This window comes from Argopecten irradians, chromosome 13, assembly GCF_041381155.1.
Source record: "Argopecten irradians isolate NY chromosome 13, Ai_NY, whole genome shotgun sequence".
Taxonomy (NCBI): domain Eukaryota; kingdom Metazoa; phylum Mollusca; class Bivalvia; order Pectinida; family Pectinidae; genus Argopecten; species Argopecten irradians.
The window spans coordinates 37,483,805-37,502,319 of record NC_091146.1 but is presented as its reverse complement, the minus strand read 5'-3'; the positions used below and the strand labels follow the sequence as shown (position 1 = coordinate 37,502,319).

Below are 18,515 nucleotides of genomic sequence, written 5' to 3'. Positions count from 1 at the left end.
GATGTCTGTCTATTGTGACCACGATCACAGGTACAATGTATAATGATGTCTGTCTATTGTGACCATGATCACAGGTACAATGTATAATGATGTCTGTCTATTGTGAACCATGATCACAGGTACAATGTATAATGATGTCTGTCTATTGTGAACCATGATCACAGGTACAATGTATAATGATGTCTGTCTATTGTGAACCATGATCACAGGTACAATGTATAATGATGTCTGTCTATTGTGAACCATGATCACAGGTACAATGTATAATGATGTCTGTCTATTGTGAACCATGATCACAGGTACAATGTATAATGATGTCTGTCTATTGTGACCATGATCACAGGTACAATGTATAATGATGTCTGTCTATTGTGAACCATGATCACAGGTATAATGTATAATGATGTCTGTCTATTGTGAACCATGATCACAGGTACAATGTATAATGATGTCTGTCTATTGTGAACCATGATCACAGGTACAATGTATAATGATGTCTGTCTATTGTGAACCATGATCACAGGTACAATGTATAATGATGTCTGTCTATTGTGAACCATGATCACAGGTACAATGTATAATGATGTCTGTCTATTGTGAACCATGATCACAGGTACAATGTATAATGATGTCTGTCTATTGTGAACCATGATCACAGGTACAATGTATAATGATGTCTGTCTATTGTGAACCATGATCACAGGTACAATGTATAATGATGTCTGTCTATTGTGAACCATGATCACAGGTACAATGTATAATGATGTCTGTCTATTGTGAACCATGATCACAGTACAATGTATAATGATGTCTGTCTATTGTGAACCATGATCACAGGTACAATGTATAATGATGTCTGTCTATTGTGAACCATGATCACAGGTACAATGTATAATGATGTCTGTCTATTGTGAACCATGATCACAGGTACAATGTATAATGATGTCTGTCTATTGTGACCATGATCACAGGTACAATGTATAATGATGTCTGTCTATTGTGAACCATGATCACAGGTACAATGTATAATGATGTCTGTCTATTGTGAACCATGATCACAGGTACAATGTATAATGATGTCTGTCTATTGTGAACCATGATCACAGGTACAATGTATAATGATGTCTGTCTATTGTGAACCATGATCACAGGTACAATGTATAATGATGTCTGTCTATTGTGAACCATGATCACAGGTACAATGTATAATGATGTCTGTCTATTGTGAACCATGATCACAGGTACAATGTATAATGATGTCTGTCTATTGTGAACCATGATCACAGGTACAATGTATAATGATGTCTGTCTATTGTGAACCATGATCACAGGTACAATGTATAATGATGTCTGTCTATTGTGACCATGATCACAGGTACAATGTATAATGATGTCTGTCTATTGTGAACCATGATCACAGGTACAATGTATAATGATGTCTGTCTATTGTGTGACCCATGATCACAGGTACAATGTATAATGATGTCTGTCTATTGTAAACCATGATCACAGGTACAATGTATAATGATGTCTGTCTATTGTGACCCATGATCACAGGTACAATGTATAATGATGTCTGTCTATTGTGAACCATGATCACAGGTACAATGTATAATGATGTCTGTCTATTGTGACCATGATCACAGGTACAATGTATAATGATGTCTGTCTATTGTGACCATGATCACAGGTACAATGTATAATGATGTCTGTCTATTGTGAACCATGATCACAGGTACAATGTATAATGATGTCTGTCTATTGTGAACCATGATCACAGGTAACAATGTATAATGATGTCTGTCTATTGTGAACCATGATCACAGGTACAATGTATAATGATGTCTGTCTATTGTGACCATGATCACAGGTACAATGTATAATGATGTCTGTCTATTGTGACCATGATCACAGGTACAATGTATAATGATGTCTGTCTATTGTGACCCATGATCACAGGTACAATGTATAATGATATCTGTCTATTGTAAACCATGATCACAGGTACAATGTATAATGATGTCTGTCTATTGTGAACCATGATCACAGGTACAATGTATAATGATGTCTGTCTATTGTGAACCATGATCACAGGTACAATGTATAATGATGTCTGTCTATTGTGAACCATGATCACAGGTACAATGTATAATGATGTCTGTCTATTGTGAACCATGATCACAGGTACAATGTATAATGATGTCTGTCTATTGTGAACCATGATCACAGGTACAATGTATAATGATGTCTGTCTATTGTGAACCATGATCACAGGTACAATGTATAATGATGTCTGTCTATTGTGAACCATGATCACAGGTACAATGTATAATGATGTCTGTCTATTGTGAACCATGATCACAGGTACAATGTATAATGATGTCTGTCTATTGTGACCATGATCACAGGTACAATGTATAATGATGTCTGTCTATTGTGAACCATGATCACAGGTACAATGTATAATGATGTCTGTCTATTGTGAACCATGATCACAGGTACAATGTATAATGATGTCTGTCTATTGTGAACCATGATCACAGGTACAATGTATAATGATGTCTGTCTATTGTGAACCATGATCACAGGTACAATGTATAATGATGTCTGTCTATTGTGACCATGATCACAGGTACAATGTATAATGATGTCTGTCTATTGTGAACCATGATCACAGGTACAATGTATAATGATGTCTGTCTATTGTGAACCATGATCACAGGTACAATGTATAATGATGTCTGTCTATTGTGACCATGATCACAGGTACAATGTATAATGATGTCTGTCTATTGTGAACCATGATCACAGGTACAATGTATAATGATGTCTGTCTATTGTGAACCATGATCACAGGTACAATGTATAATGATGTCTGTCTATTGTGAACCATGATCACAGGTACAATGTATAATGATGTCTGTCTATTGTGAACCATGATCACAGGTACAATGTATAATGATGTCTGTCTATTGTGAACCATGATCACAGGTACAATGTATAATGATGTCTGTCTATTGTGAACCATGATCACAGGTACAATGTATAATGATGTCTGTCTATTGTGAACCATGATCACAGGTAAATGTATAATGATGTCTGTCTATTGTGAACCATGATCACAGGTACAATGTATATATGATGTCTGTCTATTGTGAACATGATCACAGGTACAATGTATAATGATGTCTGTCTATTGTGACCATGATCACAGGTACAATGTATAATGATGTCTGTCTATTGTGACCATGATCACAGGTACAATGTATAATGATGTCTGTCTATTGTGAACCATGATCACAGGTACAATGTATAATGATGTCTGTCTATTGTGACCATGATCACAGGTACAATGTATAATGATGTCTGTCTATTGTGACCATGATCACAGGTACAATGTATAATGATGTCTGTCTATTGTGAACCATGATCACAGGTACAATGTATAATGATGTCTGTCTATTGTGAACCATGATCACAGGTACAATGTATAATGATGTCTGTCTATTGTGAACCATGATCACAGGTACAATGTATAATGATGTCTGTCTATTGTAAACCATGATCACAGGTACAATGTATAATGATGTCTGTCTATTGTGACCATGATCACAGGTACAATGTATAATGATGTCTGTCTATTGTGAACCATGATCACAGGTATAATGTATAATGATGTCTGTCTATTGTGAACCATGATCACAGGTACAATGTATAATGATGTCTGTCTATTGTGACCATGATCACAGGTACAATGTATAATGATGTCTGTCTATTGTGACCATGATCACAGGTACAATGTATAATGATGTCTGTCTATTGTGACCATGATCACAGGTACAATGTATAATGATGTCTGTCTATTGTGAACCATGATCACAGGTACAATGTATAATGATGTCTGTCTATTGTGACCATGATCACAGGTACAATGTATAATGATGTCTGTCTATTTGACCATGATCACTCATGTATAATGATGTCTGTCTATTGTGACCATGATCACAGGTACAATGTATAATGATGTCTGTCTATTGTGACCATGATCACAGGTACAATGTATAATGATGTCTGTCTATTGTGACCATGATCACAGGTACAATGTATAATGATGTCTGTCTATTGTGACCATGATCACAGGTACAATGTATAATGATGTCTGTCTATTGTGACCATGATCACAGGTACAATGTATAATGATGTCTGTCTATTGTGACCATGATCACAGGTACAATGTATAATGATGTCTGTCTATTGTGACCATGATCACAGGTACAATGTATAATGATGTCTGTCTATTGTGACCATGATCACAGGTACAATGTATAATGATGTCTGTCTATTGTGACCATGATCACACAGTACAATGTATAATGATGTCTGTCTATTGTGACCATGATCACAGGTACAATGTATAATGATGTCTGTCTATTGTGACCATGATCACAGGTACAATGTATAATGATGTCTGTCTATTGTGAACCATGATCACAGGTACAATGTATAATGATGTCTGTCTATTGTGAACCATGATCACAGGTACAATGTATAATGATGTCTGTCTATTGTGACCATGATCACAGGTACAATGTATAATGATGTCTGTCTATTGTGAACCATGATCACAGGTACAATGTATAATGATGTCTGTCTATTGTGATTGTGACCATGATCACAGGTACAATGTATAATGATGTCTGTCTATTGTGACCATGATCACAGGTACAATGTATAATGATGTCTGTCTATTGTGACCATGATCACAGGTACAATGTATAATGATGTCTGTCTATTGTGAACCATGATCACAGGTACAATGTATAATGATGTCTGTCTATTGTGAACCATGATCACAGGTACAATGTATAATGATGTCTGTCTATTGTGAACCATGATCACAGGTACAATGTATAATGATGTCTGTCTATTGTGAACCATGATCACAGGTACAATGTATAATGATGTCTGTCTATTGTGAACCATGATCACAGGTACAATGTATAATGATGTCTGTCTATTGTGACCATGATCACAGGTACAATGTATAATGATGTCTGTCTATTGTGAACCATGATCACAGGTACAATGTATAATGATGTCTGTCTATTGTGACCATGATCACAGGTACAATGTATAATGATGTCTGTCTATTGTGACCCATGATCACAGGTACAATGTATAAATGATGTCTGTCTATTGTGACCACGATCACAGGTACAATGTATAATGATGTCTGTCTATTGTGACCATGATCACAGGTACAATGTATAATGATGTCTGTCTATTGTGAACCATGATCACAGGGCATACAATGTATAATGATGTCTGTCTATTGTGACCATGATCACAGGTACAATGTATAATGATGTCTGTCTATTGTGAACCATGATCACAGGTACAATGTATAATGATGTCTGTCTATTGTGAACCATGATCACAGGTACAATGTATAATGATGTCTTCTGTCTATTGTGACCATGATCACAGGTACAATGTATAATGATGTCTGTCTATTGTGACCATGATCACAGGTACAATGTATAATGATGTCTGTCTATTGTGAACCATGATCACAGGTATAATGTATAATGATGTCTGTCTATTGTGACCACGATCACAGGTACAATGTATAATGATGTCTGTCTATTGTGGCCATGATCATAGGTACAATGTATAATGATGTCTGTCTATTGTGACCATGATCACAGGTACAATGTATAATGATGTCTGTCTATTGTGAACCATGATCACAGGTATAATGTATAATGATGTCTGTCTATTGTGACCACGATTACAGGTACAATGTATAATGATGTCTGTTTATTGTGAACCATGATCACAGGTATAATGTATAATGATATCTGTCTATTGTGAACCATGATCACAGGTACAATGTATAATGTATAATGATCTGTCTATTGTGAACCATGATCACAGGTACAATGTATAATGATGTCTGTCTATTGTGACCACGATCACAGGTACAATGTATAATGATGTCTGTCTATTGTGAACCATGATCACAGGTACAATGTATAATGATGTCTGTCTATTGTGACCACGATCACAGGTATAATGTATAATGATATCTGTCTATTGTGACCACGATCACAGGTATAATGTATAATGATGTCTGTTTCCAGTTCCTACAGCGCCCAGTAACATTCAGATCAAGTCACTGTCCAAGGACCGAGTGCGTCTCAGCTGGACAGCACCATCTAAGGTCAACGGAGAAATTGTGTCCTACGTCATCCTCTACAACCGTGAACCAGGACACAGTGATGACCGCTGGACATCGGTCAGCCAAAATGGTGAGATATTACTGTGTTAAATCGTTTCCCCTGTGGTATATATATATGAGGGATTCCTTATTTCTATCTGAAGACTTAATTCAAATTTTAAATTAGCCGAAATGTGCTCATTAGGGCCCCGAGACCTGATATTAGGCCTGTAGAATGTCATTCAAGGTTACAGGGGTCAAATAGGCTAAAATCTTTACACAACTTAATCTTTAATACCGGTAAATCAAAATGAAATGAGTCCAGTATGTATTTTAACAAATATTCAAAAAAAAAAAAAAAAAAATGTAAAAGGTGATGAATAGTATTGAACTAGAAGTATAGAATATCTATATTGGCATGTCTTCTAAATGAAATGTAAGTCTTAATACCATTATCAAAACTGTTAAATGAGCCACCAAGGTGATAATCAAAAGTAAAATGTTGTAAACAAAATAGGTTTTTGTTATTAGTTTACCTACGATTAATATTTAAATATCTCCAACGCGCCGTGAAAAATGCCTGTGCAATGCTACCGCTTTGGAGTTAAAAATCTACCTCTTTTTGGTCACTAGAGGTTAACATGTCTGCAATAACTAAGAGGCCTAGAAACTTCATATTGGGTCTGTAGCATGCTGGGATGAAGGGCTATCAAGTTTGTTCAAGTGAATGACCTTTGGCTTTACCTATTCTTTAAGTCATCAAATATTTCAAAACTTACAGCTTCAGCTATGGAGTTCTTGTATTGCCATAATTGTTAGCCACTTCTGTATACTATGATTATGTCAGATGGCCGTTAAGGCAAATGGGATTTTAATAAACCCCATCTATATGCATTCATAATGTAAGCGTACCCCGTCTGGGGCCTCCCAGATCAGAGTGTAAGAGTACCCCTTCTGGGGCCTCCCAAAAAAAACCGACTAACCACTTCATTTGCACTTTGAATTCAGTCTTTCCGCATAAAACTATAGTTCAGTTATATCAAAGAAAAACAATGATCAATCTGTACATATTATTTTAGTAATAAACAAAAAACAGCCAAACATTAAGTAATTGAATGAATGCACATATTTATACTAATATTGATTCACTGATTCCAGAGTTTTTAGTCCGCTAAACCTGCCTATATTATTAGGCTTTTTTTAATTTTTTTTTTTTTTTGCCTAATATATAGTCAGCTCGCGGTACCTCTTAAAAATGTGAAATCGTAGGCCAGATTTGGCGTCAGCGTCAGCGGTATATTTCTAATATATCGTCCATGCAATGCCGGGAAAACATACACATACCTATATATTGGGATCTTATGTACTCCACTGCCCCCATATTACATCCCATTTATGAAATTAAACAACTCTGCACAATGCTACAGAGACCCTTCTATTTCACACATTTGTAATGGCCGCCGTATACACATTTAGTAGAGCAAACGGCAGCCGATCAACTTCGCTTCCGGTTTTATTTTAAAAAAACCATGTGTAGTTGAAAGATAAACAAAATGCTAGCCAGTTAGAGTTTTTATAGTGAAATTATAGTCGACATACACGAAATGTTGTCAAATATTCAAATTGAACACGACTATTGCTGGTACCGCATCACTTTCGCAATATTCACGTTGCATATACATGTAGCATATACACAGTTGAATTTTGTTTATCTTTCAACTACACGTGGTGTTTTAGGTCATCTGACCCGAAGGGTCAGGATGACCTATAGTCATCATGATTCGTCCGTCGTCGTCCGCCGTGCGCCGTGCGTTAACTTTTTCCTTTAAAACGCTACTTCTCCTTAACCACTAAGGACAATCATATTTCATATAAATGAGCCTGGTCGGACCCCTAGGGGCCAAGGCCAAGGACAATCATATTTTATATAAATGAGCCTGGTCGGACCCCTAGGGGCCGAGGGGTGGGGCCCCAAAAGGGCAATTTTTCTTAATTTTAGCTTTAAAATCCTACTCCTCCTTCATCCTTGGATGGATTTCATCCATATTTGGTGTGAAACATCATTAGGGACGGACAATCATATTTTATATCAATGAGTCTGGTCCGACCCATAGGGGCTGAGGGGTTTGGGCCCAAAAGGGAAAATTTTCTTAATTTTAGCTTTAAAATCCTACTCCTCCTTAATCCTTGAATGGATTTCATCTACATTTGTTGTAAAACATCATTGGGGATGGACAATCATATATTATATAAATGAGCGTGGTCCGACCCCTATGGGCTGAGGGGTGGGGCCCCCAAAAGGGCAAATTTTCTTAATTTTAGCTTTGAAAACCTACTCCTCCTTCATCCTTGGATGGATTTCATCCATATTTGTAGTGATACATCATTGGGGATGGACAATCATATTTAATATAAATGAGCCTGGACGGACCCCTAGGGGCGGAGGGTTGGTGCCCCAAAAGGGTAATTTTTCTTAATTTTAGCTTTAAAATACTACTCCTCCTTCATCCTTGGATGGATTTCATCCATATTTGGTGTGAAACATCATTGGGGACGGACAATCATATTTTATATAAATGAGTCTGGTTCGACCCCTAGGTGCTGAGGGGTGGGGCCCCAAATGGGGAAATTTTCTTAATTTTAGCTTTAAAATCCTACTCCTCCTTCATCCTTGGATGAATTTTATCCATATTTAGTGTGAAACATCATTGGGGAAACACAATATATTTTATGTAAATAAGTCTGGTCTGCCCCCTAGCGGCTAAGAGGTGGGGCCCCAAAAGGGCAAATTTTCTTAATTTTAGCTGGCCCACTTCCTGTTTTCAGGTTTCGGTCTCCGATCTGTATGAACATTGGTCTATAGGGGTTTTAATTGATGCCGAACAACATGCAAACATTTTCGTAAAGATTTTGGTATTCCAAGATGGCCGCTGGCCCACTTCCTGTTTTAAGGTTTCAGTCTCCGATTTCAATGAAAATTGGTCTATAGGGTTTTTTATTGATGCCGAACAACATGCAAACATTTTCATAAAGATTTTGGTATTCCAAGATGGCCGCTGGCCCACTTCCTGTTTTAAAGGTTTCAGTCTCCGATTTCAATGAAAATTGGTCTATAGGGGTTTTAATTGATGCCGAACAACATGCAAACATTTTCGTAAAGATTTTGGTATTCCAAGATGGCCGTTGGCCAACTTCCTGTTTTCAGTCTCCGATCTCAATGAAAATTGGTCAATAGGGGTTTTAATTGATTCAGAACGGGGAACTTTAGGTAAGGACAATCACATTTCATAAAGGACCTAGGTAAGACCCATTGGAATAGTACGACGTAGGTCCAAAATGGGAGCTTTGCTGAAATTTGGCTTTAAAATCTGACTCCTGAGTCCTCCTTATATTAATCCTTGAATTGGTTACAACCATATATGGATGAAGGGCTACCAAGTTTGTTCAACAAATGACATTTACCTATTTCAGAAACTTACATATTCAACTAAGGAGTTCCTTGTATTGTTTATATTAATCGTTAACCAATACTTTATACTGAGATTTTTTTTTTGTGCCATGAGTCAGATGACCGTTAAGGCCCATGGGCCTCTTGTTAAAAATAAAACCGGAAGCGAAGTTGATCGGCTGCCGTTTGCTCTACTAAATGTGTATACGTCGGCCATTACAAATGTGTGAAATAGAAGGGTCTTGGATGTATTTCATTGTGCAGAGTTGTTTAATTTCATAAATGGGATGTAACATGGGGGCAGTGGAGTACATAAGATCCCAATATATAGGTATGTGTATGTTTTCCCGGCATTGCATGGACGATATATTAGAAATATACCGCTGACGTAGCGTAGGCCAAATCTGGCCTACGATTTCACATTTTTAAGAGGTACTGCGAGCTGACTATATATTAGGCAAAAAAAAAATAATTAAAAAAGCCTAATAATATAGGCAGGTTTAGCGGACTACAGAGTTTTATGTCGTTTGCATGGACTTTTACATGAATGAGGTAAAAATTCCACTAAAAATCAAGTACCAGATGAGGTAGAAAATCTGGGTATCACACGATATGTCCGAGATGTGAGAAATAAGGGGAGCACATGGCAAATTATTTTCTTTGGATGCATTTGCTTCATATTTTAACTCAATCTTAAGATAAAAAAAGCTAAAACTTTCTGATGATACTGTAAAATTAATGTACTTAATTGTCAGGTATGAATTTTATTTCAGCATTTTTCGTGCTCTCTTTTGAAGAGCTAATTCACATACAGCACTAAATTCTATAAAAGAATTTCTGGAATTGATTCACTGAATCTGTGCTAATAAATTATAGGGCATTTCTGGTATTGAACCATTGAATCTGTGCTAATAAATTATAGGGTATTTCTGGTATTAAATCACTGAATCCGTGCTAATAAATTATAGGGGATTTCTGATATTGAATCACTGAATCTGTGCTCATAAATTATAGGGTATTTCTGGTATTGAAACACTGAATCTGTGCTAATAAATTATAGGATATTTCTGGTATTGAATCACTGAATCTGTGCTAATAAATTATAGGATATTTCTGGTATTGAATCACTGAATCTGTGCTAATAAATTATAGGATATTTCTGGTATTGAATCACTGAATCTGTGCTAATAAATTATAGGATATTTCTGGTATTGAAACACTGAATCTGTGCTAATAAATTATAGGATATTTCTGGTATTGAATCACTGAATCTTTGCTAATAAATTATAGGATATTTCTGGTATTGAATCACTGAATCTGTGATAATAAATTATAGGATATTTCTGGTATTGAAACACTGAATCTGTGATAATAAATGCTAATGTACAATTTTTGCACTAAAATTTGACTGCGTTAAGATATGTATGTTAACTAATGCGATGATTTGGGAGACCCTACAGACTTAATCCAATATCTCTGTAATGTGAAGTTTTATATACAGGAAGCTCAACGTCAGCTGTAATCCGTGACTTGTCTGATGACACCTACTATTTTAAACTGAAGGCGTGTACACGAGCTGGGTCAGGGCCTTCGTCTCCAGTTATACAAGTTATACTGAAGGGCTGCTCCTTAGACTGTAGTCCAGACAGTCTGCCCAAACATCCTCATACAGGTAATGTCTGATCTCTCCAAACATCCTCATACAGATAATGTCTGATCTCCCCAAACATCCTCATACAGGTAATGACTGATCTCCCCAAACATCCTCATACAGGTAATGTCTGATCTCCCCAAACATCCTCATACAGGTAATGTCTGATCTCCCCAAACATCCTCATACAGGTAATGTCTGGTCTCCCCAAACATCCTCATACAGGTAATGTCTGATCTCCCCAAACATCCTCATACAGGTAATGACTGATCTCCCCAAACATCCTCATACAGGTAATGTCTGATCTCCCCAAACATCCTCATACAGGTAATGTCTGATCTCCCAAAACATCCTCATACAGGTAATGACTGATCTCCCATACATCCTCATACAGCTAATGACTGATCTCCCATACATCCTCATACAGGTAATGTTTGATCTCCAAAACATCCTCATACAGGTAATGACTGATCTCCCCAAACATCCTCATACAGGTAATGTCTGATCTCCCCAAACATCCTCATACAGGTAATGTCTGATCTCCCCAAACATCCTCATACAGGTAATGTCTGATCTCCAAAACATCCTCATACAGGTAATGTCTGATCTCCAAAACATCCTCATACAGGTAATGTCTGATCTCCAAAACATCCTCATACAGCTAATGACTGATCTCCCCAAACATCCTCATACAGGTAATGTCTGATCTCCCAAAACATCCTCATACAGGTAATGTCTGATCTCCCCAAACATCCTCATACAGGTAATGTCTGATCTCCCCAAACATCCTCATACAGGTAAATGTCTGATCTCCCAAAACATCCTCATACAGGTAATGTCTGGTCTCCCATACATCCTCATACAGGTAATGTCTGATCTCCCACAAACACCTCATACAGGTAATGTCTGATCTCCCAAACATCCTCATACAGGTAATGTCTGATCTCCCCAAACATCCTCATACAGGTAATGTCTGATCTCCCCAAACATCCTCATACAGGTAATGTCTGATCTCCAAAACATCCTCATACAATTAATGTCTGATCTCCAAAACATCCTCATACAGGTAATGTCTGATCTCCAAAACATCCTCATACAGCTAATGACTGATCTCCCCAAAACATCCTCATACAGGTAATGTCTGATCTCCAAAACATCCTCATACAGCTAATGACTGATCTCCCCCCAAACATCCTCATACAGGTAATGTCTGATCTCCCCAAACATCCTCATACAGGTAATGTCTGATCTCCCCAAACATCCTCATCAGTAATGTCTGATCTCCCCAAACATCCTCATACAGGTAATGTCTGATCTCCCAAAACATCCTCATACAGGTAATGTCTCGTCTCCCAAACATCCTAATACAGGTAATGTCTGATCTCCCAAACATCCTCATACAGGCAAAGTCTGATCTCCCCAAACATCCTCATACAGGTAATGACTGATCTCCCCAAACATCCTCATACAGGTAATGTCTGATATCCCAAACATCCTCATACAGGTAATGTCTGATCTCCAAAACATCCTCATACAGGTAATGTCTGATCTCCCTAAACATCCTCATACAGGTAATGTCTGATCTCCCATACATCCTCATACCGATAATGTCTGATCTCCCAAACATCCTAATACAGGTAATGTCTGATCTCGCAAACGTCCTCATAAGGTAATGTCTGATCTCCCAAACATCCTCATACAGGTAATGTCTGATCTCCCAAACATCCTCATACAGGTAATGACTGATCTCCCAAACATCCTCATACAGGTAATGTCTGATCTCCCCAAATATCCTCATACAGGTAATGACCGATCTCCCAAACATCCTCATACAGGTAATGACTGATCTCCCAAACATCCTCATACAGGTAATGACTGATCTCCCAAACATCCTCATACAGGTAATGTCTGATCTCCCCAAACATCCTCATACAGGTAATGACTGATCTCCCAAACATCCTCATACAGGTAATGACTGATCTCCCAAACATCCTCATACAGGTAATTACTGATCTCCCAAACATCCTCATACAGGTAATGACTGATCTCCCCAAACATCCTCATAAGGTAGTGTCTAATCTCCCAAGCATCCTCATTCAGGTAATGTCTGATCTCCTAAACATCCTCATACAGGTCATGACTGATCTCCCCAAACATCCTCATACAGGTAATATATACAGGTGTGTTATATACAGGTGTGATATATATACAGGTGTGTTATATACAGGTGTGTAATATACAGGTGTTATATATATACAGGTGTGTTATATTCACAGGTGTGTTATATACAGGTGTGTTATATATACAGGTGTGTTATATATACAGGTGTGTTATATATACAAGTGTGTTATATATACAGGTGTTTTATATATACAGGTGTGTTATATATACAGGTGTGTTATATATACAGGTGTGTATATATACAGGTGTGTTATATATATATATGTTTGTTATATAATTATATAGGTGTGTTATATATACAGGTGTGTTATATATACAGGTGTGTTATATATACAGGTGTATTATACACTGTATATACAGGTGTATTATATATACAGATGTGTTATATACAGGTGTGTTATATATACAGGTGTGTTATATATATAGGTGTGTTATATAATTATATAGGTGTGTTATATATACAGGTGTGTTATATATACAGGTTTTTTATATATACAGGTGTGTTATATATACAGGTGTGTTATATTCAGGTGTGTAACATACAGGTGTGTTATATACAGGTGTGTTATATGCAAGTGTGTTATATATATAGGTGTGGTATATATACAGGTGTGTTATATACAGGTATGTTATATATACAGGTGTGTAATATACAGGTGTGATATATACAGGTGTATTATATATACAGGTGTGTTATATATACGGGTGTGTTATATATACAGGTGTGTTATATACAGGTATGTTATATATACAAGTGTGTTTTATACAGAAGTGTTATGTACAGGTGTGTTATATATACAGGTGTGTTATATACAGGTGTGTTATATACAGGTGTGTTATATACAGGTGTGTGTTATATACAGGTGTATTATATACAGGTGTGTTATATATACAGGTGTGTTATATATACAGGTGTGTTATATACAGGTGTGTTATATATACAGGTGTGTTATATATACAGGTGTGTTATATATGCAGGTGTGTTATATACAGGTGTGTTATATATACAGTTGTGTTATACACAGGTGTGTTATATACAGGTGTGTTATATATGCAGGTGTGTTATATACAGGTGTGTTATATATACAGTTGTTATATACAGGTGTGTTATATACAGGTGTGTTATATATACAGGTGTGTTATATATACAGGTGTGTTATATATACAGGTGTGTTATATATACAGTGTGTTATATACAGGTGTGTTATATACAGGTGTGTTATATATACAGGTGTGTTATATATACAGGTGTGTTATATATACAGGTGTGTTATATATACAGGTGTGTTATATATACAGGTGTGTTATATATACAGGTGTGTTATATATACAGGTGTGTTATATACAGGTGTGTTATATATACAGGTGTGTTATATATACAGGTGTGTTATATACAGGTGTGTTATTACAGGTGTGTTATATATACAGGTGTGTTATATACTGATGTATGATATATACAGGTGTTAATATACAGGTGTGTTATATATATTACAGGTGTGTTATATATACAAGTGTGTTATATACAGGTGTGTTATATATACAGGTGAATTATTATTCAGGTGTGTTATATACAGGTGTGTTATATATACAGGTGTGTTATATATACAGTGTGTATATGTGTGTTGTTATATGCAGGTGTGTTATATATACAGGTGTGTTATATATATACAGGTGTGTTATATATACAGGTGTGTTATATATACAGGTGTGTTATATATACAGGTGTGTTATATATACAGGTGTGTTTATATGCAGGTGTGTTATATATACAGGTGTGTTATATATACAGGTGTGTTATATATACAGGTGTGTTATATATACAGGTGTGTGTGTATATACAGGTGTGTTATATATACAGGTGTGTTTATATACAGGTGTGTTATATATACAGTGTGTTATATATACAGGTGTGTTATATACAGGTGTGTTATATATACAGGTGTGTTATATATACAGGTGTGTTATATATACAGGTGTGTTATATATATACAGGTGTGTTATATATACAGGTGTGTTATATATACAGGTGTGTTATATATACAGGTATTGTATTATATACAGGTGTGTTATATATACAGGTGTGTTATATATACAGGTGTGTTATATATACAGGTGTGTTATATATACAGTGTGTTATATATACAGGTGTGTTATATACAGGTGTGTTATATACAGGTATGTTATATGCAGGTGTGTTATATATACAGATGTGTTATATACAGGTGTTTAATATACAGGTGTGTTATATATATACAGGTGTGTTATATATACAGGTGTGTTATATACAGGTGTGTTATATATACAGGTGTGTTATATATACAGGTGTGTTATATATACAGGTGTGTTATATATCAGGTGTGTTATATACAGGTGTGTTATATATACAGGTGTGTTATATATACAGGTGTGTTATATATACAGGTGTGTTATATATACAGGTGTGTTATATATACAGGTGTGTATATATACAGGTGTGTTATATACAGGTGTGTTATATATACAGGTGTGTTATATATACAGGTGTGTTATATATACAGGTGTGTTATATATACAGGTGTGTTATATATACAGGTGTGTTATATATACAGGTGTGTTATATATACAGGTGTGTTATATATACAGGTGTGTTATATACAGGTGTGTTATATATACAGGTGTGTTATATATACAGGTGTGTTATATACAGGTGTGTTATATATACAGGTGTGTTATATATACAGGTGTGTTATATGTGCAAAGGTGTGTAAAATACAGGTGTGTTATATATACAGGTGTGTTATATATACAGGTGTGTTATATATACAGGTGTGTATATATAGGTGTGTTTAAGGTGTGTAATATACAGGTGTGTAATATAAAGGTGTGAAAATACAGGTGTAAAATAACAGGTGTGTTATATATACACAGTGTGTTAATACAGGTAAAGGAGTGTAAAGTGTGTAATATACAGGTGTGTAATATACAGACATGTTATATATACAGATGTGTTATATATACAGGTGTGTTATATATTCAGGTGTGTTATATATACAGATGTGTAATGTACAGGTGTGTTATATATACAGATGTGTTATATACAGGTGTATATGTGTGTAATATACAGGTATATGTTACATACAGGTGTGCTATATATCGGTTAGTTATATACAGGTGTATTGTATATAGATGAGTTATATATAGGTGAGTAATATACAGCTATGTTACATACAGGTGTGTTATATACAGGTGTGTAATATAAAGGTATATTACATACAGGTGTGTTATATACAGGTGTGTAATATACAGGTATATTACATACAGCTGTGTTATATACAGGTGTGTAATATAATTTGTGTTTCATACAGGTATTTACATCAAGGTGTGTTATAGACAGTTGTGTTTGTTTTAGGTACAGAATCGCCCCTTGGAGGTGTTCCTGACCAGAAGCTTGGGATTATCATCGGATGTAGTGTGGGTCTATCAAGCATCATCATCTGTATTATTGTTGTTCTCCTTAAACAGAGGTTTGTCACATATCTAAGTCTGCTAAAACAAAACTGTCTTAAGTCTGCTAAAACAAAACTATCTAACTCTGCTAAAACAAAACTGTCTCACTCTGCTAAAACAAAACTATCTTACTCTGCTAAAACAAAACTATCTTACTCTGCTATAACAAAACTGTCTAACTCTGCTAAAACAAAACAATCTAACTCTGCTAAAACAAAACTGTCTCACTCTGCTAAAACAAAAAATTATCTTAGTCTGCTAAAACAAAACTGTCCAAGTCTGCTAAAACAAAACTATCTTACTCTACTAAAACAAAACTATCTTACTCTGCTATAACAAAACTGTCTAACTCTGCTATAACAAAACTGTCTCACTCTGCTAAAACAAAACGATCTTACTCTGCTATAACAAAACTGTCTAACTCTGCTATAACAAAACTGTCTCACTCTGCTAAAACAAAACTATCTTACTCTGCTAAAACAAAACTATCTTACTCTGCTAAAACAAAACTATCTAACTCTGCTAAAACAAAACTGTCTAACTCTGCTAAAACAAAACAATCTAACTCTGCTAAAACAAAACTGTCTCACTCTGCTAAAGCAAAACTATCTAAGTCTGCTAAAACAAAACTGTCTAAGTCTGCTTAAACAAATCTATCTATATCTAACTCTGCTAAAACAAATCTATCTAAGTCTGTTAAAACAAAACTGTCGAAGTCTGCTAAAACAAAACTGTCTAACTCTGCTAAAGCAAAACTGTCTAACTCTGCTAAAACAAAAACTATCTAATTCTGCTAAAACAAAACTATCTAACTCAGCTAAAACAATACTATCTTACTCTGCTAAAACAAAACTATCTTAGTCTGCTAAAACAAAACTGTCTAACTCTAATAAAACAAAAACTATCTAATTCTGCTAAAACAAAACTATCTAACTCTGCTAAAACAAAACTTTCAACTCTGCTAAAACAAAACTGTCTAACTCTGCTAAAACAAAACTTTTGAAGTCTGCTAAAACAAAACTGTCTAACTCTGCTAAAACAAAACTGTTGAAGTCTGCTAAAACAAAACTGTCTAAGTCTGCTTAAACAAAACTATCTAACTCTGCTAAAACAAAACTGTCTAACTATGCTGAAACAAATTAAAACAAAACTCAATTGATAAATGAGTAAATATCTATTGATAAATGAGTAAACGTCTATTGATATATGAGTAAATGTCTATTGATAAAGGAGTAAATATCTATTGATAAATGAGTGAATATCAATTGATAGATGAGTAAATATCTATTGATAAATGAGTAAATGTCTATTGATAAAGGAGTAAATATCCATTGATAAAAGGAATAAATATCTATTGATAAATGCGTAAATATCTATTGATAAATGAGTGAATATCAATTGATAAATGAGTAAATATCTATTGATAAATGAGTAAATATCTATTTGTCACCAAGTGGTTTGCTGTTAAGGATTTTGTTTTTTAAACAAAATTTTAAAAAAAAATTCAATTTATGTAATTTGAACATATT

The 18,515-nt window shown here is 35.3% G+C and overlaps 1 protein-coding gene across 1 annotated transcript in view; it reads left to right on the top strand.

Moving 5' to 3' along the window:
• The window catches only part of LOC138305860 (protogenin B-like), a 48,431-nt gene extending 30,169 nt beyond the window's left edge, over window positions 1–18,262 (top strand). Inside the window, exons 9-12 of the mRNA XM_069246123.1 lie at window positions 6,144–6,311; window positions 11,170–11,340; window positions 16,889–17,003; window positions 18,259–18,262. Coding sequence (XP_069102224.1) covers window positions 6,144–6,311; window positions 11,170–11,340; window positions 16,889–17,003; window positions 18,259–18,262 — 458 coding nt within the window. The remainder of the gene's footprint in view (window positions 1–6,143; window positions 6,312–11,169; window positions 11,341–16,888; window positions 17,004–18,258) is intronic.
• Window positions 18,263–18,515: the final 253 nt, after the last annotated feature.